This window comes from Triplophysa rosa, linkage group LG20, assembly GCF_024868665.1.
Source record: "Triplophysa rosa linkage group LG20, Trosa_1v2, whole genome shotgun sequence".
In the NCBI taxonomy this organism is placed as follows: Eukaryota; Metazoa; Chordata; class Actinopteri; order Cypriniformes; family Nemacheilidae; genus Triplophysa; species Triplophysa rosa.
Window position 1 is genome coordinate 15,721,034 of NC_079909.1, and position 23,523 is coordinate 15,744,556.

At 38.6% G+C, this 23,523-nt stretch overlaps 3 protein-coding genes across 7 annotated transcripts in view; all 3 read left to right on the forward strand.

Moving 5' to 3' along the window:
* Nucleotides 1–3,319, forward strand: zgc:162816 (uncharacterized protein LOC571260 homolog). 2 transcript variants are annotated; one of them, XM_057362029.1, is made up of 8 exons: nt 1–54; nt 321–479; nt 893–1,173; nt 1,328–1,508; nt 1,588–1,709; nt 1,832–2,021; nt 2,334–2,439; nt 2,769–3,319. In XM_057362029.1, exons 2-8 carry the CDS (start codon nt 331–333, stop codon nt 2,856–2,858), a joined length of 1,119 nt encoding a protein of 372 aa, XP_057218012.1. In that variant the 5' UTR covers nt 1–54; nt 321–330; the 3' UTR covers nt 2,859–3,319. The 2 variants fall into 2 exon arrangements, with proteins under 2 accessions (XP_057218012.1, XP_057218011.1); XM_057362028.1 differs by having other exon boundaries at nt 13–479.
* Nucleotides 3,320–3,987: 668 nt separating this feature from the next.
* Nucleotides 3,988–15,800, forward strand: LOC130571442 (hyccin 2). Of its 2 annotated transcripts, none has more exons than XM_057362403.1 (12): nt 3,988–4,260; nt 8,103–8,233; nt 8,795–8,852; nt 9,067–9,171; nt 10,161–10,340; nt 10,425–10,505; nt 10,917–11,032; nt 11,352–11,447; nt 11,695–11,811; nt 12,068–12,155; nt 12,350–12,500; nt 13,976–15,800. In XM_057362403.1, the coding sequence occupies exons 3-12, from the start codon at nt 8,802–8,804 to the stop codon at nt 14,566–14,568; spliced, it is 1,578 nt and encodes a 525-aa protein (XP_057218386.1). In that variant the 5' UTR covers nt 3,988–4,260; nt 8,103–8,233; nt 8,795–8,801; the 3' UTR covers nt 14,569–15,800. The 2 variants fall into 2 exon arrangements, with proteins under 2 accessions (XP_057218386.1, XP_057218385.1); XM_057362402.1 differs by having other exon boundaries at nt 8,103–8,158; nt 13,976–15,799.
* A 529-nt stretch (nt 15,801–16,329) lies between these two features.
* The window catches only part of diaph3 (diaphanous-related formin 3), a 261,201-nt gene continuing 254,007 nt past the window's right edge, over nt 16,330–23,523 (forward strand). For all 3 annotated transcript variants that reach the window (XM_057362480.1, XM_057362482.1, XM_057362481.1), the window contains exon 1: nt 16,330–16,859. In XM_057362480.1, coding sequence (XP_057218463.1) covers nt 16,728–16,859 — 132 coding nt within the window. In that variant the 5' untranslated portion in view covers nt 16,330–16,727. The remainder of the gene's footprint in view (nt 16,860–23,523) is intronic.

Sequence of the window (23,523 nt, forward strand, 5' to 3'; positions counted from 1 at the left end):
GTTTCTGGCTTCACGCTGCCGCTCTGTCCATGTAAACTGAAGCCGTTGCTTTAGGTAAGTGAAGTGTAAGGAACTGTAAATTGAGATTATCAACATCCATCAATACGACTCACAAAACATGCAAACGTGCACTGTTATAACTCTGCATTTTTCGAATATCCTTTCGATTTAAAACGCAATTTAAATATTGTTAAGGGTTTGAGATTATATGATGTTTGCAAGTTGATTTTTGTATAACGTTAAGTTACTACATCTGCCCAGTGGAATTTTCAAGGCCGATTCTTTTATGTCTATATGTTTAATTGTATTTAATGTATTAGTTTTTGCATCATGGCCACGGCTGAGTTCACCAAAGACCTTTGTACTCCAGCACTGATTGTTGACCTGGATATAGTGAACAGAAATGCTCAAGCAATGCTGGACCGCTTCCAAAAGTTTGGGGTCCAACTGCGACCTCACATGAAAACCCACAAAACTCTGTAAGAACGATCCCCACCTCTTATTGATCTTTTTTTTATTACGAAGACGATTCTAGACTAAAATTAGTACTAAACCGAATGAACCCTTACTCAAAAATGCTCTTATCTTTTATCTGTTCCTTTCTTGACAGCTTTGTTCTGCAGAATATTAAAACATATTTATTTGACAGATTCTAAGATCACAGTTTTCTCAAAGCAAAACACTTTACAGCACTTCATAAAAATGTTTTAGAATAATAAAGATTTTCAGATTGATGAAGTGCACCTGTTTTATTCAGTACAGAATATATCTTTATCAGGACGTGTGTTCTTAGAAATCGAACCCCAAACTGTAATGGTTTTAAGTGCCCTCTGTCTACAGCTATTCTACAACAAAACTTGAAAACCTTGCATTACACATCTGTTGTCTTCAGGGATTGTGCAGACATCATGACTGGAGGCTCTCGCCGTTGTATTGTGGTGTCTACTCTGGCTGAGGCATCCTTATACGCAGATAATGGCTATGATGATATATTATACGCATACCCACTGCCATTTGATAAAGTGGAGCGCTGTGCTGAGCTTTCAGAGAGGCTTTCTCTATTCCATGTACTGCTGGACAACCGTCTTGCCTTACGGGAACTGAAGAAGAGACCACTGAAGCAGGGGAAAGTCTGGAGGGTGTGGATGAAACTGGACTGTGACAATGGGAGAGGTAAGTAGGAGAAAATATCCAAATTTATAAAACATGGTAAAATCAAAGTGAACCTGTTGAAAATTCCTGTTTGTTTTCCAAGAACTACTTTCTGTACGGCATGATGCTGTCAGATAATTGATAAATTGGCTTGCTCTTGTTTTTGTTATGAAAGTGGGCGTTCCTCATTATGACCCAGCGTCACTGCAGCTTGCCCAGGAGATTTCGGAGACGGCAGGGGTGGAGCTCACAGGAATTTACGCCCATTGTGGAAACACCTATGGCTGTAAAGGAGAGGAGCAAATCAAAGCTGTTGCTCAGAACACTACAACGTTCACACTGCAGTTTATGGAGAAGTATGCAGACTTTAATGTTATAGCGTAAACCTTGTTGCTGTTAAAAAATTCACATTTCGTAATTTTCTATTCACTGTAGGTTGAAGGCTGCTGGAATGCACAGTCCCAAATCCAGCATTGGCTCGACCCCTTCCTGTAGCCACCCAGTCCCAGACATGGCCATGTTAAGTGAAGTGCATCCTGGGAACTATGTGTTTTATGGTCGGTGTTTAATGTCATTTTCTGAGATGTTTGATAATCAGTTTTTTATTTTGAGTCATATTTTTGTTTTAGAGAAGGTTGACAGCATGACACAGAGCCCGTTACACTGAATATCTGTTTAGATGTGCAGCAGTCTCTCATTGGATCCTGTAGACTTGAAGATGTTGCAGTACGGGTTCTGACGAGGGTCATAGGACACTACCCACACAGAAACCAGCTACTGGTAGACTGTGGGTGGACAGCTCTGAGTCATGATGGTGGGGGACGTTTACCAACTGGATACTGTATCATCGAAGGGCACCCAGACCTGAAGTAAGAGAAATTGTGATGTTTTTTACTGGGATCACAATACAGATTTCTATTAAATCATTAAAGGATTATAACCTTTTGTTAAGCCAGTTGACGTTTTTAATTATTTGCTTTGGAAGTTGAATGTTCCTGTTGCTCAACTGGTACAAAACACCAACGTCATGGACTTGATTATTATTATAATTAAGTACATACTATCAGAGAAGAGTTTTGTGTATTTTTTGAATATTTTTGTGTTTGTGGGCGTAAAAAGTATTATGAGTAAGATGATTCTAAGGTTTATAAATAGCATGAAGGGAGTCGTTTGTTTTGCAGGCTGCTGTCTATGACTCAGGAACACGGCAGGGTGGAGTCCATCTCTGGAAAACTGGACTTCAGTCAGTTCCCCCTTGGGTCACTCCTCTCACTCATGCCGTACCACGTGAGTTACCAAACCTCTCACATTGACCTGTCTGAATATTTTTTAATCTGATTAATCCCTTTTTGGTGGTTTATAATTTGTATGCATACATTATGCTTGAGACTGTTAGATGACAATAAACTACACTTTTCCTTAACCAAACAGTGATATTTATTTATATTTATTAACCCCAACAAGATGCAAAAATGACATGACAAATTTGAAACAGGAAGACTTGTTGTAAGAATTTTGTAAATTCGTGTTTTGTCCATATTTGTTATTAGCATTGGTTTTTCCCGTTGCATACCCTAAACATACCCTTGTTGCTTACTCTGGTCTTTTGTTGACAGGCTTGTGCTACAGCTATGATGCACCCAGTTTATTTTGTCCATTCTAAAGGGAAGATTATAGGCACATGGAAACCCACTCGAGGCTGGTAACAGTCACTCACAGAGGGAGTCTGGGAACTCTTTGGTTGAAATGTTATTAAAGGAATATCAACTAAATTAATTAAACCTTGTAACAATTGTGAAATTACTGTAAAAGCAGGAATCAAAACCCACTTTAGGAACTTTTAGGAACTACATTGTGTAGTTTCCAATCTTGCCGAAAACTGTGTAAACTGAAAGTTCACATTGGACATATTTGTTTACAGATAGCCATGAAAGTAATGATGTTGCATCTTAAAAACCTCAAAGCTACACTAGTATTTCTGTACACTTACCTTAGAAACAACTTTTTTTGCTTTTTATCTGAATTACTTTTCATGTGGCAAACACAGTAATGTGTGCTCAGAGATTTAAAAATATTGATAGTAGTTTTTATAAATCACTGTAGACTAATTTTGTAATAAAATCGTGTACCATAATAGCAATAAATATAATGATACGATTGATTGTTTCTTTTTTTTGGTCAAAAGTGGTATAGAATTGTTTTTGCAAGTAAAATAATGCATTTATTTTGTAGACCATTTTCTACAAAAGTGTCTTTTACTCAGACCAACACACAGATGGAAACAGTAGTTGGATGTGTAGTTTATATGTTTGTTATTAACATTATGTAAAACGTTTTGTTCCACAGTATAGGCTTATGCAGCCAGGAAGTATTGGCATATATTAAGTAATATGGAAACTCCTCCAAGAATGTTTAAAATTCATCCCATGTGGATACTTCATGAAGTTGAGAACATGCCCAGTGTAGACACACATACGGTACAGAGACAGTTTTTTAGTAACTGCACCAAATAATGTTTTAATATGATAATTGTATATGTTATTATAAAATGGCGGAAATAAAACATCTGAGCTTTACTGACCATTAGAAACGTTTAAGGAAACTCGAAGTACACTTTTTTTGCTTAACAGAGATCGATGACGCGTCACGCGCGTCTGTCTTAACCAAACACGGGTCACCTATTCACCTGACCAATTGAGTCGCTCTGCTAGAGCCCTCGGCTCACTTGGCCAATAGCCGCGCAGCGCGCATAGCTCTGTTCCCCTCACCACTCAGCGCACTGCGCATCTATTGGCCAGCCGCTCCGAGGGCTCTATTAGAGCAACTCAATTGGTCAGGTAAATAGCTGCAAGTTGGCAGGAAGAGCGAGCGAGAGGAGGTGAATGATGTCAACACTAGAATGATCGTCTCGGTCTGACAATCGCAGGGCCTTTATAAATCATCGATTCATTGATGTGAATACTAATGGCCCGGTGGGATTTTATCAGTAATGGTCTGCTTCATCTCAGTGGTGGTCGTTGTGTGGGCTCTGTCCTTTAAGGCGCATTGCAGCTTCGCTCAACGACTCCAGTATCCGCTGCAGCATCCGGAGGAGTCCAGATTCTACTGGTATGTGATTCAGACCATTACACACATAGAAATTGTCTTCATGGACATGCGGATGAATTTATTTGGGTATATTTTTAACCAGATGCCAAATGTAATGTAATAATATAGACGATGTCTCCCATCCTGTTATATTTGCGCCAAATGGTTATTCAAATTAAATTATTAAACATTTACAAATACTTTAAAGTTAATAGCATTCTAAAAATAAATCCCAGAAAAAGTCATTCTTATATATTAGCCTAAGAAATAATATGTGCTCTTTAATATTAGCATGACCTTTCCATAATATACTGTACTTTTGTATATACACGATGGTATATATATATATATACACTATTCTTAACCTTAAAACTGCTTTTTAAATGCCTTCACAACACACACACATTGGCACTATGCCATCCTCTGGCATAACATTAGTGGGTACTCTCTTGCTTCGGGACAGAGTGGCCAGATGCCAGTAAGGCACACCTATAAACCAGCAGTATGTTACGTGTATTTTCAATCCCCCAAAACACATGCATTAGCATGTAAATGAGCATGGAACCAGTATTCGCTGAAAACCACATTCAAATAACACTGGGAAAATGGGAGCCATCATTGGTACCTAATTTCCCACTTATGTAAGCGTGGAGTAATACTTTAATGAAATCAGCGCAGGCTTTCTGTCATATACAAAGAATTGTTATTATCTGGAGGAGCTGGATTGGGACCCTTGCCAAGGACTTGTATTCTGCACGGTAGTGAGATTTGCCCGGGCCAGATTAGACGCCATCTGGCTAATTTGACAGGATTGAGAGTGACGTGATGTATCTGCCTGTCTGAGCAACCCTCAATGCTGAGGACAGAGCTTGTGTGTTTGACTGCCTGCAGGCTCTTTTAATTGTATGTGCCCATGAATGATTTTGCTGGTTTTGAGTGTCATCTGGATATGTCAGAGTTTTAAATTCACAGCAGTGTGTGTGTCTGTGACACATTGGAGTACGTTTTCAGTGGAGTATGGGGAGTATGGCACGTAACTGATTTCACAATGACCTTTCCGTTGTGCCCTGCTGCAGTCAACAGCCAGATCATACTACAGTTAATGCTTGTTTAATGCTCATTGCTTTGATCTCTTTTCTGCAAATTCACTTCTCGTTTTTCCTCTGCTTTGCCCTAAGCTCTTTTCACAACGGCTATTTTAGGCTTGTTTGTGTGGCCCTATTCGGGGGACTGTATACACTTAATTATCTGGCACTGAATCTCGTAAGCTTCTTACCCATTGGCAAGGGTTAGAGAGCAGGCGCGCTCACTGTGTTGCATCCACACAGCAGGCAAATATTATGGTCAGGCCCTGTCCTGAGGTAAGACTGTCTCTGAACAGGAATGTAGTACTGAAGTTGTATGGCAAAGTCTGCTAGAGCCTCAGTTCTGACACGTATCTTCATTTTCAGTTTAAATGGGTTGTTGAGAAGTTGAATGTGTTGTGATCAACAAAATAGGTTTTTGAGATTGACCATGAATTTCTTTCAGCATCAGTTTTTCACCTTTGAGGTTTTTGCAGTACCCATAAATGGTCCTGAAATTATACAAATAGAATTTAAAATACAGGTATTCTGTTTGACAAGTAATATGACGTCATAAAAATGGAGCGTGTGTTAAATATTGTCGCTGTCATTCTGAAACCTTGTATGTCCAAATTAGTTTTTTCAGACAATGGAAAACATTGAGGTTTTTCAATGATTGCATAGTACACTGTGTTTTCAAAGTTGACAAGCACTTTTTAATGGTTAGATATTTGCAAAACCAAGTGTCAAACATAAAGGGTGACAGACTAATAATAATATTTTATGGCAAAAAATAAAAATCATGGAATATGGAGATACGATGTGTAATGGCTTTTCTTCAGTTTTAGCCATTTCTAGTGGGAACAAGTATATTTGACGCTACTACAGACTTCATCAAAAGTAATTTATTGTAACAAAAAAAGATTCACCCCAAACACTGTGCTTTCCATCTGTTTCATGCAGGTCAAAAAGCTATCTCACTTCCCACCTGGCTTGCCACATCACTTCCTGCCTAATATGGCTACATCAGGAAATGCAAAGACAGGTGCAACTCCACCATCTACCACAGGGGGAGCACTGTAATATGCACCAATGAACAATGAACATAGATAAACAATTATGTTACATACATAACTATGTCTTCTACACGAGGTTTCAGAAAGACAGCGGTGATGTACAGGATTTCAAATGTGTAGGCCTACAGCATGTAAAACAGCAGATTATTGCTGAACATGCATGTCAGCTGCCTAAACATCTGACTATTACATAAAAAAGGGAACAATCTACTCATTTTTTAACACAAAACCTGCTGAAATTACTTTTGAATTGTGTTATCGTTTTGCATTCACATTCCATTTCAGGTTAGCTTAAGCTAGCTAATTGCTAATGCTTTATTATATGAAGAAGGTTTCATTTTTTTAATATATATTAATCTTAGTTTCAGTAATTATAGGTTGGGAATCAGTTGAAGAATTAACAGAATGATTTTTAAGTTACAAATTTTGAGTTACAACTTACAAGTAAGCCATGCCGACAGTAGAGTTTAGGTTTAGGTAGTAGTTTAAAGGGATAGTTCACCCAAAAATGATAATTCTGTCACAATGTACTCACCCTTATGTTGTTCCAAACCTGTATAAATTTCTCTGTTATGCCAAACACAAAGAAAGATATTTGGAAGAATGTTAGCAACCAAATTCCCCCAAATTGTTTGTAATCAACATGCTTGTGCACACATGAGGCACTTTGATGATAAATGCACAAACGTTGCATGAAATGTATAATATAATGAAGAATGCTTTGCATTTTCCTACCAGCCATTGTGATTAGATTTGCATCCATTTGTAAGCTTACTGGCATCTCAAAGTAAGTGGCCAATGGGATGTCTACCATCACTCACACGCATTAGATGTATTGCTAAAAATATTATTAACTTTATTAACTCATGTTGATTATTATTTTATTGTAGTGAGAGATGAGATTTGGCAAGCAATTTTTACACTATATTTTTCTAATAAATAATTGCAGTAAAATATAAGAGACCAATCCAAATTTTCTTTTAACCAGAATTTTATAGATGTTTTGTGGCCATTCCAATCCAGTGTCTGTTGAATTTCAACAAAATCAAACCTCAGGGGTGACATGAAGTCATCCAACAGCAATGTGAAAGACTGACAGTTTAAAATTTGGGAGAAATATTGGTAGTAGTTCACATTGGCAGAATAAAACAAAAATAATCGTTTTACCTAAACACATACATGCATTCTAGTTTAGGTTTGCAATGTTTAATGTTACAACTTTTATGTTTCTGTACATTCTGTACAGAACAGTATGTACATACTGTTGTAACACAAAGTTGTCAATGAACAGGAGTCAATAGTGTATAACAGAAGCTAGAGTAAGTGCTAGTAGCTGCTTTCTCTGGGCCATCGTAGGTCATTTCACATCTGCGCATGCTGGATTTGGAATGTTGGCAGATTTTAGCATGTAAAGCATCTGTTCTATTCACCTCATACTCACTTTCAAACCCCCAGCTCACCGACGCTGTCTAATTAAAACGGCTCTCTTCCCCGACTGCCACGTTGCCAATTACAAAGCCTCCAATTATAAGGGCTAAACACACATGCATAAACACTGAAGATCCTGTATAAGAACTCAGTGGGGCACCTGCACGTGTTTGCTCTACAAACACTCGGTTTGGAACATGAGAACACAGTCGCCGTAGTAACGGTAATCCTTTCTGTTTGGGGCAGGTGTACGAGCTCCTGGAGTTGAGTTGTGTGTCTTTTTTTTTGTCTGCAGGGTGTTTGACCAGCGATCAAAAGACATGAAGAATCTTTGAGCCGGGTCTGTGTCAGGTGAGCTGCATGGGTTACACGCAGGGTCCAGAAATATACCAGCCGAGCTAAGATTGCGAGTAGGAAAAGTCTTTGGTGAGAAAATTAGAGTTGTTTTTTGTAAAAGATGCAAGATAATGAATCGCAATGTAAGAACTTTAGACTGTTTCTGATGAAAAAAAACGGAAAAAAAAAAAACTTTCCTGAACTTTCCTGGCTACCAAACAAAAAGGATTAAATCAAGATGGGTTTGTGACAGTCAGTGTTTAACAGAGAGTCTTTATGTTTATGTTCATGTTGTGGGTGACCTTTGTCTGTTTTTTAACAAAGACATTAAAATTGCCATGAAAAGCTTCTATTCTGCATTTGCTTCAGTACAATTGACATATATATAGTATATATAAGTACATTAAGTCATGCTATCCCAGAGAGAATTGAGATGTGTGATTCAGTGGCGGCAAGGAGATCTGACCTTTTGTAAATTTTACATGGTCACTGTTACAAATTTGATTAGTGACCTAGATAGCCTATCTATTTCCTATTCATTCGTTTTCCCAGATTTTCAATGTCGTCTCATTCGATACATATACAGTATGAGTTTATATTTACATATACATATCTGTGCATTCTCTCTGTCTAAATCTCTGTCTTTCTCAGAAGGACCATGCTGTGCTCAGAACGTGGTGTGGTGGAGGAATGGCTGTCAGAGTTCAAGGTGAGAGATTTGACATTCATGCAGGATTTAATATTGTGTTTTTATATAGCTCCCTCTGTCTCAAATTAAGTCCACCCATCCCAAGAGGTCCGAGTGTCCCATTAACCACATTTGGTATTGGAACACCAGAACTCAATGGAGTACCATTTTCAGCGTCTGTAATTCAGATTCAGGTTGTGGATGCTTAATCATTCTAACAAGTGTTTCTTCTCAGACGTTACCCGATGAGCAAATCCCCAGCTATGTCGACAGCCTGTGTCTGAAGAAAGCTCTGGTACCTGCTCTTTATGCTGTTATACAGGAACAACCCAGCAGTGAGGTACAATGAAGAATCTCTGTCTTCAGTGTTTATGAAAGAATGTATTGATAACATTGGCATCCATTGAAATGTCCGGTGAGGCTTAATTGGGTCATGTTTTAAAAAATATTTAATAATGTTGTTAATTGGTTATATTTTCTGGCTGTGTGGCCTTGGTTAGATTTAAAATGTCAAGATATTACGTTTTGATGAATGATTATAAAATCATTTGTTTTTACATCAATAATCGTTGTGAATATTGTGAATAAGACCAGGGATATTTATAAAAACATTTGCTTTTTGTCATCATTTGCTCATACTCATGTCATTCCAAAAGAAGGTAATAGAATATGCCAGGAAAATGTTCTTATTCCATATAGGAACACATGGAATTGATCGCTTTTTCACACAATTGCAATAAATGGGGACTGAGAGTTTAAAAAGGCAACAAGGACCAAAAACATCATAAAAGTTTGAGCAACCAATACGCCCTTTTCAAGATTGTCAGAAGCCATACGATTGAAAATAGAAGTTTGCAATTTATCATATGGATTCGGTTGTTATTTGCCTCATTTGTAAGTCGTTTTGGATATAAATGTCGATCAGACTTGGAATGCTGCACACAAGTCTTTGTTTTACTTTTATGAAAGTTTTATCACGCTGTTGCATTCATTCCATGGAGGAAAAAACAAGCTTCAGAAATTTTCTCTGCGTGTTTCACAAAAGTAGGAAAGGTGAGGGGTGAGTAAATAATGACAGAATGTTTGCTTTGTTACTGCTCCTTAAAGCAAAGAGGGCCCGTTTTGATCTCAGATTGTCTTTAATATCTTGATCTGCGTGCTTTGTTTGTTCTTTGTTTTGTTTATGTTTCCAGCTTCCTTTGTTCTCCCTTCAGGTTTCTTGGGCTTTGATTGAATTATTCATGTTGCACAGGAGACTGTTTCCTCTTGCCACCTGCATCCCTTACCGACTGCCTCCTTCACTTTGTGTCCCTGTCTCTTTTGGTCTAGCTGCTGGCTCCGGTGTGTCATCAGTTGTTTGAGTTATACCGAAGCTCAGAGATGGGTTTGCGTCAGTTTACGCTGCAGTTCCTCCCTGAACTCATATGGGTGTACCTGCGTCATTCTGCCAGCAGAGAGCGCTACCGCAATGGCTGTGTGGAGGCGCTGCTGCTGGGCATTTATAACCTGGTAAGGAATGGCTGGGACAAGATATAATATCTAAACCTAACATTCCTTATATACCATGTCATATGACACTCTTCTTGTTTACAGGAAATCGTGGACAGTAAAGGAAATGGCAAACTGTTGTCCTTTACCATACCGTCCCTCTCCAAGCCTTCCATATACCATGAGGTATGAAATAAAATAGAAATGGTTTCATGAGGTATCAGTATCAGCTCAATGAGAATATATGTACTGTTATGTATACATAACCGCTTTGGTTTCATTTATCGCTTCACGGGAAAGCAGGGCAGTAATGTGCCAATCTACCTTACCATGTGCCAGGCGAACGTTGTACGACCAACCTCTTATAAAAGTCTTACGCTTAACACTATTTGTATGATGCACAAAGTTTTTGCGTCTTGAAAATAAGTTCCATCCCTCAAGTTTTATGAGATGGATAAAATTAAGTAAGGTTGTCCTGATATGCAGGTTATTTTATGTAGTAAAGCATTCATTCAATGCACAATAATGACTTTTTAGCACACTGATGTATAGTTTTTACATTTGAGATTTAACTTATGACTGTTTTTTTTTACATAGCCATCTAGTCTGGGGTCTATGGCTTTAACCGAGGGAGCCCTAAACCAGCATGACCTCATTCGGGTAGTCTACAGCGGCCTGCTTTCTCAGAGGGAGACGCTTACTTCGCAAAACAGGTGCTTTAAACTCTTTGAAACTTGTATTGATGATTGAAATATATTTGATGGTTTGACTCAGTGTTCTGTTGCCCATTGGGCACTTATTGTTGTGACTCAGCTGTTCTCATTTTTTTGGCAGTGTGCTTTTATTAAACCGCTGTTGGAACTATAATGTCTTTGATATCCGTGCAGACACAGTGTGATTTGTTACTAGCTGTTTCACAAGATACAGGCCAACATGAGCTGACTCATAAATCTGCCGCTGTCTGATTTGTTGATGCAGAAATTATGCAGATGTCAGAGGAGGTTACATAACCGTGTGTGTATCTCCCTGCAGATTTGAGGTGCTGTCTTTTTTAATGCTCTGCTACAACTCAGCTGTGGTCTACATGCCTGCGTCGTCCCACCAATCAGCTTGCAGAATGAGTTCACGGTAAGATAGAGAGAGGATGCTATCTACGGTTCCTGTCTGTCTCGCTTTCTCTGTAAAATCATTTGCTGGCTCTGAGTTTTTTTGTTCACTAGAACATGTAGAAAGGGAATGATTAAATGGAATATTGATTTAGAGAGAAAGCGCAAAGGGTTTCTGTGGAGGGTCACAGCATTAGCATATAGGCATACAAATAAACAAGTCATTAACAGCGCTCAGTGACCCGTCTCTTTTTTTTTTGGTTCCACAGGCTGTGTGCGAGCGGTTACCCGCGGCAGCAGCAGAAGTCATGGAAGGAGTCATGCAACCGTGTGCGCTTGGACCCGGAGTTTATGGTGCAGATGCTAACTGCGGTTTATTATGCCATGTAAGTTCACACAGTCCCGCTTACAGGAAAATAACTCTTCTGGTTTTTTTCAAAAAATTTAACTGGCTACACTTTGAATGCTAAAGAGACCAGATGGGATATAATTGGATATCGTCATTTTTTATTTTGTTTTTGTGTATGAGAAAAGAAATGGGAAGCAATTCAGTATCTCGTTTTGTGTTCATTTTCAATTAACTGTTTAAATGATGTACTAATGGTCTCATCTGCTTGCTTATGCCGTTTCTCATTAACTCAGTTATAATGGGCAGTGGGATCTGGGGAGGGAAGCTTTGGATGACATCCTCTACCGAGCACAGTTAGACCTCCATGCCCAGCCATTACTGGTAAAACTCATCACCTGCCCGCAACATCAATGTTTTATGTCACAGTAAACTGTGCTGGTGAAGGGGGAGTTGTGGTGCTTGCCACTAGAGGGCAGTGAGGCACACATGTTTGTCATGTTTCATGAAGCTTTTAATATACATCTTAAATTACAATTCCTGTATCATTAGGTTACATACTGAACTCTAATCCTCAGGTGGCAAATGCAATTAGTCGCTCACTTCCGTCCCGGCCTCCAGAGGGCTCACGGAACCTTCTGGAAGTGGAAGTTACGCCTGCTGGAAGGTGCATCTCGCAGGCAGCCATCACTGCTGCTTCCATTCGACGGCTTCGCTGGAAACGAGAGGGTGCGAATACAAAACACACAAGTATACAAACACACACACAGTCAAGAAAATGAACCTTCTTCATTTGTACCCAAAGAGAGTCTCTTGTGTCAGTCCTTTCATTGTTTTTTGCTCATTTCTTTTCTCATGATTAAAAGTGCACATGCTACATGTACTGTATTATGTTTCTGTGGTGATAGTCGCTCTATTGTATCCATTCAGGAAGACATTGCTATGTTACATTTTCCCTTTGTCAGCATTGTGTTTAGCATGATCACTGTCTTTACCTTAGATTGTTTTGATTTCTCGACCACGGCTGAATTCTACACCTCCATCACCCCCAGTCGATATACCCCTCCGGAGAAACCAACCAATCTCGCGTCACGTGGGCGGATAAAGTGTACCATTCATCTAACTTTGCAAGGGGGTAGGCTGGGCTTAGGAAGACATCATAATTAGAAAAGCCGGACGTTTGTTGACTATAGCCAGTATTTATTGGCCCTATTTGTTAGACGGACCATACCCCAGTGATTCAAAAACTTGTGATTTACGTTTGCCCCGTGGAGACTTTTACTGTTTCCAGACTCCTTTGTTCATTAGAACGAGCACGGTATTGTGATTAGTGCTTTTGTTTTACAGTAAATGAATATACTAGTATTTAGTAAATTCTCCTTTGAAATATATTGATAGGATGTTTATTCAAAATGATGGAAAATATCATTTGCTTTACAAATTAGGAATAGAATTATGTATTTTGATCATTAACATACTTTCTATTCTTTTTTCGGAATAAAGGGACTGTTCACCCGAAAATAAAAATTCTGTCATCATTTACCTTTGAGTTGTTCCAAATCTGTATAAATGTCTTTGTTCTGATGAACACAGAGAAAGATATTTGCAAGAATGCTAATAACCAAACAGTAATAGGCCATCATTGACTACCACAGTAGGAAAAATTACACAAAAGAATTTTGAAAATGTAAAAAGAAGATATTTTGAAAAATGTAAACAGTTCTGGAGCACTGTTGACTACCATTGTAATTTTTCCTACTATGGTAGTCAATGTGGTCCAAGAACTGTTTGGTTACAAGCATTTGTCCAAATTTCTTTCTCTGTGTTCAACCAAACAAAGAAATTCATGCAGATTTGGAACAACCAGAGAGTGACTAATTCATGACAGAACTTTCATTCATTAATTATAACAACTTTCCCATTAATTATACATCATTTACACTGCAGATATGGTGTCGTGTTGGATGATTTCTGCTGTGCATGAGAATGAACACAAGATGCCTGCTGCTGATTGTCATGGCAACAGCAAAACAGTTCAGATCCAACATTTGGGTTACACAAAAGCAATGCCATAGCTTACCCAAAACTTAAATATTATTCCTACTGTATTGCAAGCACTGGTATCTCCTTTAGGAAATGCAAATCTAGTTCATCTTACTTTTTGTTTTCTCCTCATTCATCCCTGTCCGCTACCCTCTGTTTAGATGCTGATGGCGTGAGCTGTGGAGAGGATTCTTTTGACCCAGATGAAGGTTTCTCCTCTGGGGCTTCCAGCAGCAGCCAACCCAGCAGCGTGAAACGCGACTGGGTCATAACAGGGATCCGACCGTCCCGCAATCTAGGAGCCAGGCAGAGAGAGAGCACGTCGGCCGACACTAGAGCCGCCCTCCGGAGCCTTCACCAACGGCACCAGTCCCCTCCCCCTGCTGTCAGCCTCCGTACCGCAGTAGGAAGTCGCAGCCCGAGTCCCAGCGTTCCTAGACAGTTCCTTGATCCTCATTACATCCCTCCTTTCGCTGGTCCACCACCCAAAACTGCCAGCACGTCTTCTAGCAAGTCCCTTGACTGTACAGGACTGAATGGTTCATCAGGGCCTACTGATAGCCTATCTCTAGGAAGTCTCAGTGCAGACAGGGCTCATTATATGTCAGCCATCAGCTTGCAAGAAGAGCGACTCGGGCGAACAGCAAGGAGCCAAGATCTCATCTCCCCTGGGAGTCAGTTTTCGTCTGGAAGCCCTTTGTCCAAACAGTCTCGCTCACCCAGTTTTAATATGCAGATTATATCACAAGTGTAGAATGATTTGGAAGGATGGGTTGTGTGTGTGCATGAGTGAGAGAAAGAGAGGTGGGGTGACGAAGCTGAGAAAAGGTTAAACATGCATGTGAATGCTTGTGAATGGGAGTGTGCGCATACCTGTGCTCATACACTTTTATCATTACCATTATGCATTATGGGTTTGTCGAGGAGGAAATGTGTTTTGCACAATACTTCTCCTAGTGGACACGTTCAGATGTGCACATGGTCAGAGACTATTTTAAATGTGCCATACAAACATACAATAACAACACGGTGTTACTTTGAGAGGAACAAAAACGTGTTACTGTATCAGAGCAATTCAAAACAGACAATCACTGTCGATGCATAGAAAGAGGCCTGATAGTGCATGATCCAAAGACTTTTATCCAGCCCAGCTGTAGGACGTCCTGAAGAAAACCCTCTTCCATTTCACTGTTTCAGTTGTGCTGATTGAGCCTGCTTGTTGTTGCCTGTGCTCCAACCACCATAGATAATAAATACATTGTGTGGACTGCCTCAATGAAACGCTTCATTGTGAAATGAAAATCATGGTATATGTTGTACTTTGGAACAAGTTTATATTTTAAATTGTGTATATTTGTGTATATGATTATTGTACTATAGAAAGAGTATATGCTAACAAAATCTATATTGCGTGTACAGATAGGACCCTATGTATTGAATGGTGAATAAATGTGCTGTTCATGGGTGTGCTGTTGTGTTTAGTTTATTAGAAAAACAGCAAGATCTCTGCTGCAAAGTTACATTTTAAAGGGATACTTCACCCAAAAATTTAAATTCTGTCATCATTTACTCACCTTGGAATTCTTCCAAATCTGATGTGGGAAAATAGGAAAAATTACTTTATCATTTTTATGGTTTTGTTGAACACAAAAGAAGACATTTTGAAGAATGTAGGACAGCAAACAGTTCTGGGGGACTTTTGACTACCATTGTATTTTTTCCTACTATGGTAGTCAATGGGAGGCTAAATCTGTCTGGTTACAAGCATTCTTCCAAATATCTTTCTCTGTGTTCATCAGAACAAAGAAATTCATACAGATTTGGAACTCGAAGGTGAGTAAATGATGACAGAATTTTCATTTTCGGGTGAAGTATCACTTTAAGACATGGGGGTTGTTACAATTCTTTAGTTAGAGCAGTGGATCTCAACCTTTAGCTTCAAGGCCTCTCACTCACAGTCTCTACCCAATAAAATATTCTACAGTTTGACATAACTAGAAATATGTATATGTGTTATTAAAATAGCCAAACACTAAAAAAATCTTGTTAATCTTATTTGAAATACTTATTTTCCCTGACACCTTTGCTCTTCCGGCAAGGCACGTCATGAAAAGCCACTCCATATTAGCCATAGCTATTACCTCCTAGCCTGTCCACTCTAATCTGACACGTTTTTAACTTCAGTGACACCACAAGATGCAATAATACTATTATTAAAAAAAAAAACACTGAACATGTAAATACGTTTGCATCCAAAAATACCAATGTTGTGGTAATGTAATACTATAAATATTTTAAAAGAGTGTATTTTCATTTGAATAATGTTCAAATCGCAGTGTAAAAATACATGGAAATCTGTAGCCAATTGCAAGCGTTGATGTTAATCACGTGATGCCACACGGAAGCAAATTCAGGGGAACGCTCGTTCTTAAGGAAGATTCTTTACTCTGACATCAAGTGATTCTCAATCCGACGCATTTCATTGGCTGTTTTGTGCTGTGTCTGAAGCGGGAGTTTTGGATTACTGGTAAAGGCGTCGCTGACATTCCTTTGCTGTACAAATCAAGATTTTTTATTCGTTTGACTAACGTTATCTGAACAAACTTTCAACATTTGAAAATCTCTTTGTTGCGTATTGTGTAAACACTTTAACAGAACCGATAGTTTGATACGGGTGTTAGTGAGATCTTAAACGCTCGAAATTGGATTAACGTCGTTAGTCGCCTAATAACAACTAGTTACAGGCGAATGTGTCTCGTGTATCATCGCTCGCAAACAACAACTTCATCCGAGCTCGCGCTTCCCGCTCTTGACGGTCAATAGAAAGTTTTTACCTCAGAAATAGCATGATCCCTTAAACCCTTATTAAACGCCGTAACCTTGGTAGAAATACTTTTATAGCTTCAATTTGACATGGAGAATTCCCACCACTCGCGATATGACTGCTCCAGTAATGGAAAAATCCATCGGAAAAAAGGATTTGGAACTGGAATTTCTTCGCACGGTAGTTCAGGTGGCGATGACGGAGACAAAAAGACTAAGTTTGTAAGTATTTTCCATTCACATTTAAAACGTACATGGAATTTCCATATGTGTTGTCTTATATCGTCTTGTTAGTGATGTCCACCCAGATTAGATTCTTATCACCAGAAATATGTAATTAAAATACCAGAATATTCTTAACGTTAAATGTCAATAAAGTGCATAGTACGGTGTGTAAAGGTAAACCATATCAAAGTCAAGGGTTGTTTTTTGTGTCTAAATTATTCTGTTTTGTAAAATAGTTAGACATGGTTGTGTTTGATCACAAATGTCTAGTTATGTAAACTGAATAAACTAAATTTAATAACTAATTTGTATAAAATAAAGATAAAAAATAGATAGAACATGCCTACATATGTGCTGAACCCCTTATTCAGTGTCATGAACTTAGTTGTTGACTGTCAGTGCTAAATCAAAGGATAAAATTAGCTCAGGGATAAAGCAGAATAATCCAGTCTTAAGTGTAGAAAGAGTCTTATTTCTGAACGTCCAGTGTGTGTGAATGACACTGTGTCATGATTACGTTTGGCATAAAAAGTTATGTTTTAAGTAACTTATTGGAAATTGTTCGTTAATATGTACACAAAATGTGTTAATCACATTTGAATTAGACATTTCTCTCCACAATGTTTCTAGGTTGCCAAATATTTTTAAGAGGCTTTATGTATTGTTTTCTTGCAACCTTAGTCCTGGGACCAGTTGCATAAACTTAGCTGCTAAATTAAGACTGTGTCTTAACAACGATTTTCACTGACTAGCAGTTAGTTAGGACTAATCAGTCTTACTTTTCAGATTTCAATTAGACCAGTCTACCTTTTTATGTAACTTTTTAAAGAAGTTATGACCAGTCTTGAAGAAAAAAATGAGATGACAAACTTCTAAGACTATAGTCTAAGCAGTTTATGCAACTGGCTCATGGTTAGAGGATTTTGCTTGGCTAAAGTCATGATTAAATGTCATAATAGCTAATCTTCCACAAATTATTATTTTTTGCTCATAACTTGAAAAACCTCAGAGTCAGGGTTTACCTATTCTTTTACAAAAGAGAATGACTGCTAAAAAAGGCACAAGTACAATGATTGTAAAGCGGGGTCACATGTTTTTGGCGTTAACTTCATAAGCAGCTCACTTGTTGAAAAGTTCTGGATGTCTAACAGTCCTGGGATTTTTTCCCATCAACACACCCTTGTGTGCTATGCTTACAGACTTCAAGGCAAGCCATAGCTTTCAGAATGAGGTCTGATGTCAGAATTTGTGGAATTTCACTGTTAAAGGCCAGACTTGAGTGTTTCGCACTGAGCTTTTTCTTTTAAAAATAAAACCGTGGGCTGTCTTAAAACTTGGCAGTTGGAATTTTGTTCACTGTTATTGCTCTATCTGCTGTTGTCCATGTTCTCTCCATGGTTCATGTTTTGCCAGAAACCTGTTGTAAATATTTTGTCCATTTGTGGTTTCTAAACTTTTTAAATTATTTAGTGGTGATTAAATGTTGAACCCTTATCAAGAGTGTTTTATGATTGTTCATGCAAAATAAAAACGTGCATTATGACAGCCTATAAATCTGTGTAAAAAAAGAGCAAAGCAGATAAAAAAAAGCTAAGACATTTGCTAGAATGCTTGTTCTGTTGTCAATGTTTGTGTAACAGAAATGTTGTCTCTAGGTCGTTGCACATACAGTCTGAAATTTTCGTATGTGTTTTTCGTGTTTGGCGCTCGTTTGTACGGTGTCTCTGAATTGTCAAAGCGCCTCTCAAAATGCTTGAAAAATGCTGAAAATCGAACCCAGTCGAACCCAAATTTTTTTATGACGGACGAAAATATCGGAGGCAGTGTGTAATAGGGCTGTGCAAAAATATCGATACATGTAACTATCGCAATATATATTTTTTCGATAGTGTATCGATAGTGATACCTCCACTATCGATAATTTTTTAAAAATCATGTCATATACATACAGTAATTGGAAGCGAGCATGGCGAAAAATATAAGAACTAGGGGTGAAACGGTTCAAATTACTCACGGTTCGGTCTGTGTCACGGTTTTAGAGTCACGGTTTCGGTTCGGTTCGATTTGTGCTATGTTCAGGGAAAAGGGACTACAGACAAATAAAAATAAGAACAAATAATCAAGCTACAAGTAACAGCACCAATAAAACAACAGAGCAAAGCAGAAAATTAAATAAGATACTGTATATATACCTTTTAAGGTAGAAATGGATTAAAGTAATCAAATAAAAAATAACATTGCATATGTACAAATTAAATAAAGACGAATCATAATTGAAGTTACAGAAGCTATTGAGTCACAAGCAGTGAGTGATTTCCTTGACTTTTAACAGACAGCAGGAATATGCTGCTGCCGCTTTAAGAGGAATGAAACACATCCAGAACACTGATACTGTACACATGCATTGTTTTTCATCTGTTTCGTCCGTTCACTTAGGACATAACCTATTATGTTTGTTAAGATACTCGACAAGATAGGCATGTTGACCTACTTCGTGTGTGAATTTGTCCGTTTAAGCCCTTCAAAGACAACTCAATATTTGCGCCATGTCTGAGACTTTCCTTATGCGCGCTTCGGATCTTCTCACAGCGCGCAAGTGAGTTTTCTTCTGCATCATCTTGCACTTAAATGTTTAAATTGGCAAGGCTTGAATGAGTTTAGTTTAAACAGCAACACGTGCTGTTCAGGTCTCACCTGCACTCGCGCGCTCACAACACCGGGTGATGAAAGCATAAATGACTGGTCATATTACAGCATACGTCAATTGAAATTTGTCTACGTTATTTGATTTGTTTTAGGTATTAAATGTGTATCCATCGACAAACATACATTAGCTGAACTTTGTCAGTCTGTTTTATGCATTATCATTTTTAACGAACCACATTATAAATGCGTCGTCAGATTTAAGATGAACCGCGGTCCAAGCGCGTTGGACCGTGTGCTGAACCGTTGGTGGAGAACCGTGCGGTTCAATTATTTACCGAGAACCGTTACACTCCTAATAAGAACGCTTCGAGCTCTCAGAGCTGATGTGTGGGTGTGCTTTGGTTTTCAAAATAAGTAATGGAGTAATGAGTTATATAAAATAATGCTGTTTGTAGGCTTCGCAAGTCATGACACAAGTCACTTGGCTACTGCAGTGCATTAGACAAAAAGTTTATTAAGAAAAGTAACAATGACATTTATTGTGCTTTCACGGATGTGACACCATGGCATTTACAGCACGGATGAACCAGAGGTTTTATACTGCCCATGTTCAGTGTTTTAACTGTAATGCACCACAACAGCCAAGTGACTTGCGTGACCCACCTTATTCCCCTGTGCTACCCACTTGAGGGTCTCAAATCCACAGTTTGAGAACCCAAACCTCTGATCTAAAGGTCCTCAGGTGGTGCACAGCATGTTGTATTTCTAGCTCTACTTTTTACATTTTCTATTTAAAGTATTGCAATATATCGCAAATGTGTATCGTATCGAAATACATAGCAATATGTTGTATCGTGACCCATCTATCGTGATATGTATCGTATCGGGAGGCACTTGCCAATACACAGCCCTAGTGTGTAAATGTGATTGACACAACGTGAGGTCGTATTTATTGCGGAAATTCTGTACGCAAATTTCGGACTCAATGTGCAATGACCTTTAGTCTCAGGAGTGATGTCATATCTCCTCTAAGGAAAAAAGGAGATGCAGACATCATTTTACTGGTTGTGTGTAGAAGATGAATAATGAATCTAAATGTAAAAGGAATCTAGATAGATCTGAATGGGTTTGAATGAGTTTTGACCTTACTGTAATTATATTGTTTACGTGCTAATGTTGAAATTAGTTTAAAAGTAATACTACTTTAAGGCTCCAAAGTTTGTTTGTTGTCACAAAATGGCTATTACTTTATCTTTTCACTAGCTACTTTGCATACATCAGTGGTTCCCAAACTTTTTACAATGGCGTACCCCCCGAAATTTTCTTTTATCAAACAATAAATGATATATGACTCATACATAAATAATAGAAATAATAATAAAATAATTACATAATTACATTCTCCACAATTGCCACTCTGTAACTCACCATGTAGGATGCTTCCAGTCCTTTCTTATTAAGGTTTTCTGACGCTGTTATAAGGGCCTTACTACTCCCGAGTTGTCTTAACTGTCTTTCGAGAAACTCTTGCGGTTTATTGTTCCATGTCGCATGCTTTGTTTCTAAATGCCTGCGCAAAAATGCTGGCTTCATGCAGTTATGATAGAGTACTTTTGCACATATAACGCATTGTGGTTTGGGATTTTCGTCACTGCCAATGTAAGTAAATCCATATGAAATGTATTTCTCATCATATTTACGCCTTTTTGATCGTCTTTCTGTGAACTGCTGAACCTGAGTTGACGCTGTAGTCGCCGATGCATCGCTATCTGTGTCGGTGTCAACCGCGGGTGGTTGATTTACACCTGCAGCCGAAGTGCTGTTGGAGGGACCCGGGGTGTGGTCAGAGGACTGTGGATCATCCGAGCTGCTGGGAGTCGATTTTCTTTGTGGCTGCGGGCCTAAGTCTTTGCAACCACTTATCCATTTTGATTTAACAAGCAGTTGTTGCTTCGTTCTAAGCCGCGTGCAGTCGAATTACATGCGGTACGTAAAGACGTGCGCTTACGCATGAGTGGACGCATATTTTTTGATTGGATGTCATGAATTTGACCTTTTATGGCACTACGTGACTGCTATTTTGCTTTGTGTACACTATAGGGAGCACGTCTTTATATTTAGCTTGTGAGAAAAACATGCCTGGTTGATTGTCAGGTGCGTTATAATTAAGTAAACAGTAGATTTCAGGATTTTGTTCAAGTACCCCCTCCGTCACTTGGGGGGTAGCGTACCCCAGTTTGGGAACCACTGGCATACATGATGTATCTGCAATCTGGTTGTTTTAGGAAATAAACAAATGACTGTTTTGGCAAAAAGATTATCATCTTTGCATTGACTCTAAATACAGACTCTAAATATGTGGTTAAGATATTAGCCATATTTTTTGTTTCCATTTCAACCTCAAGTTGGATAATTTGGTCTAGTGAAATATGGTCAGTAACCAGTAGGTGGCACAGTAAAACCACAAAATGACAGCATTGAGACATATACTGTATAAACCATTTAAACCGCTCTCTTTCGTGTGATTTCATATCCAGCTCATTTAGGGTTCTCTTTCTGTTATAATATTACTATAAGAGCTGCATCTATATTTGTTTATTGAGTTTGAACAAGTAGAAGAGGGGATATTGCTGTTTTGTTTCTTCAAATCCAGCTGCAGATAAGCCCATAATTACACATAAATTATTTAACTGCTTTGGGTGTGTCATTAATGGGTGAAATATGGAAAGTAACGGCTGTACTTAACTTCATATAATGTTTATACAACCATTTTATTAATTATGCTGAAATGTTGAGTAAGGTAAAAGGGGATGATGTTTGTTCATTATGAGAAAACCTAGGGGCTCTGTAAAGCCAAAGTGAGATGTTATTATTATCACAACATCAAGCTTAATATGTCAGCATAAGAAGGCTATAGCTATCTTGACAGGCTTGATATTATATCTGGATTCATGAAAGTGATCTGCATCGCCACATACTGTATACATTTAATTGTAACTGTTACATGTTTAGCATGTTAGGACTAAGTGCAGAGAGTAAAATAATTTTAAAACTGCATGCCCTGTTAATGAAGCAATTCCGCTAAACCCTATGCAAGTTTGGTTGAGTCATCGACTGCTCAATTTAGATGGGTAGGTGTAGTTGCCAGAGCAGGTGTTCAAATTTGTTGGGTGACATTCTGGGCTACCCTTCAGAAAGCATTGTCCTAGGCTAAACGTTCAGCTTCCCCATCTGTCTCCAATAAGAGAGAGAGACCGAGCAAGAGACCATGCAAATGGGAGAGAGATGGATTTCAATGCAGCTCACAATACTGCACCAACAAGGGAACGTAACATGGTGAGGGTCAACCAAACAGCTCTCATTACCACCAATTATGATGCCAGATTGATTTGTGTATATTGCGGATACGCAAGAAAGAACTAGGGGGAACAAAATTGAATGAGGAGACTTGAGGGTGAAAAGAGATAAGTAATTTACACTCGGCTTTTATTGTTGGTGTTATATATCCACGCAGAGCCAAAACCACTTGATGGATTTTACTAGCTTTTATTCTCATGCTGTTTTGACAGCCCACTGCCTTCTCTCTTCCTCCCTTCACTAGGAGTGAAGGAGTCTGTGAGCAGAAATGTTTCCACAGTGATGGGCAGGCAAGACATCACTGTGCAACTGCATAACTTGTTGATTGAGATTTGTAAAATTGGAACACTGTCTGAATGTCACAGTCTGTTTGGAATGCTTTTGACTGTTGCTACTGTTGGCAAGACATCCTGCCATAAGGGTCTATCTAAAATTAGTAACAGGAAAAAGAAGCAAGAAAGAAAAAGTCAAACGAATGCGTACGAGACTGTATAGTGCTCTAGGGTGAGAGGGCTGCATTTATCATATGAGAGGTGAGAGTCTGGAGCTGCTCTTGCCTCATTGGAAGGCCAAATGGCAGCGTTGGGCATAAAGAATAGAATGGATGTGGAAAAGGCAATTATAGAAGCTGCCAGTGATTTTCTACATTTTTTTCATA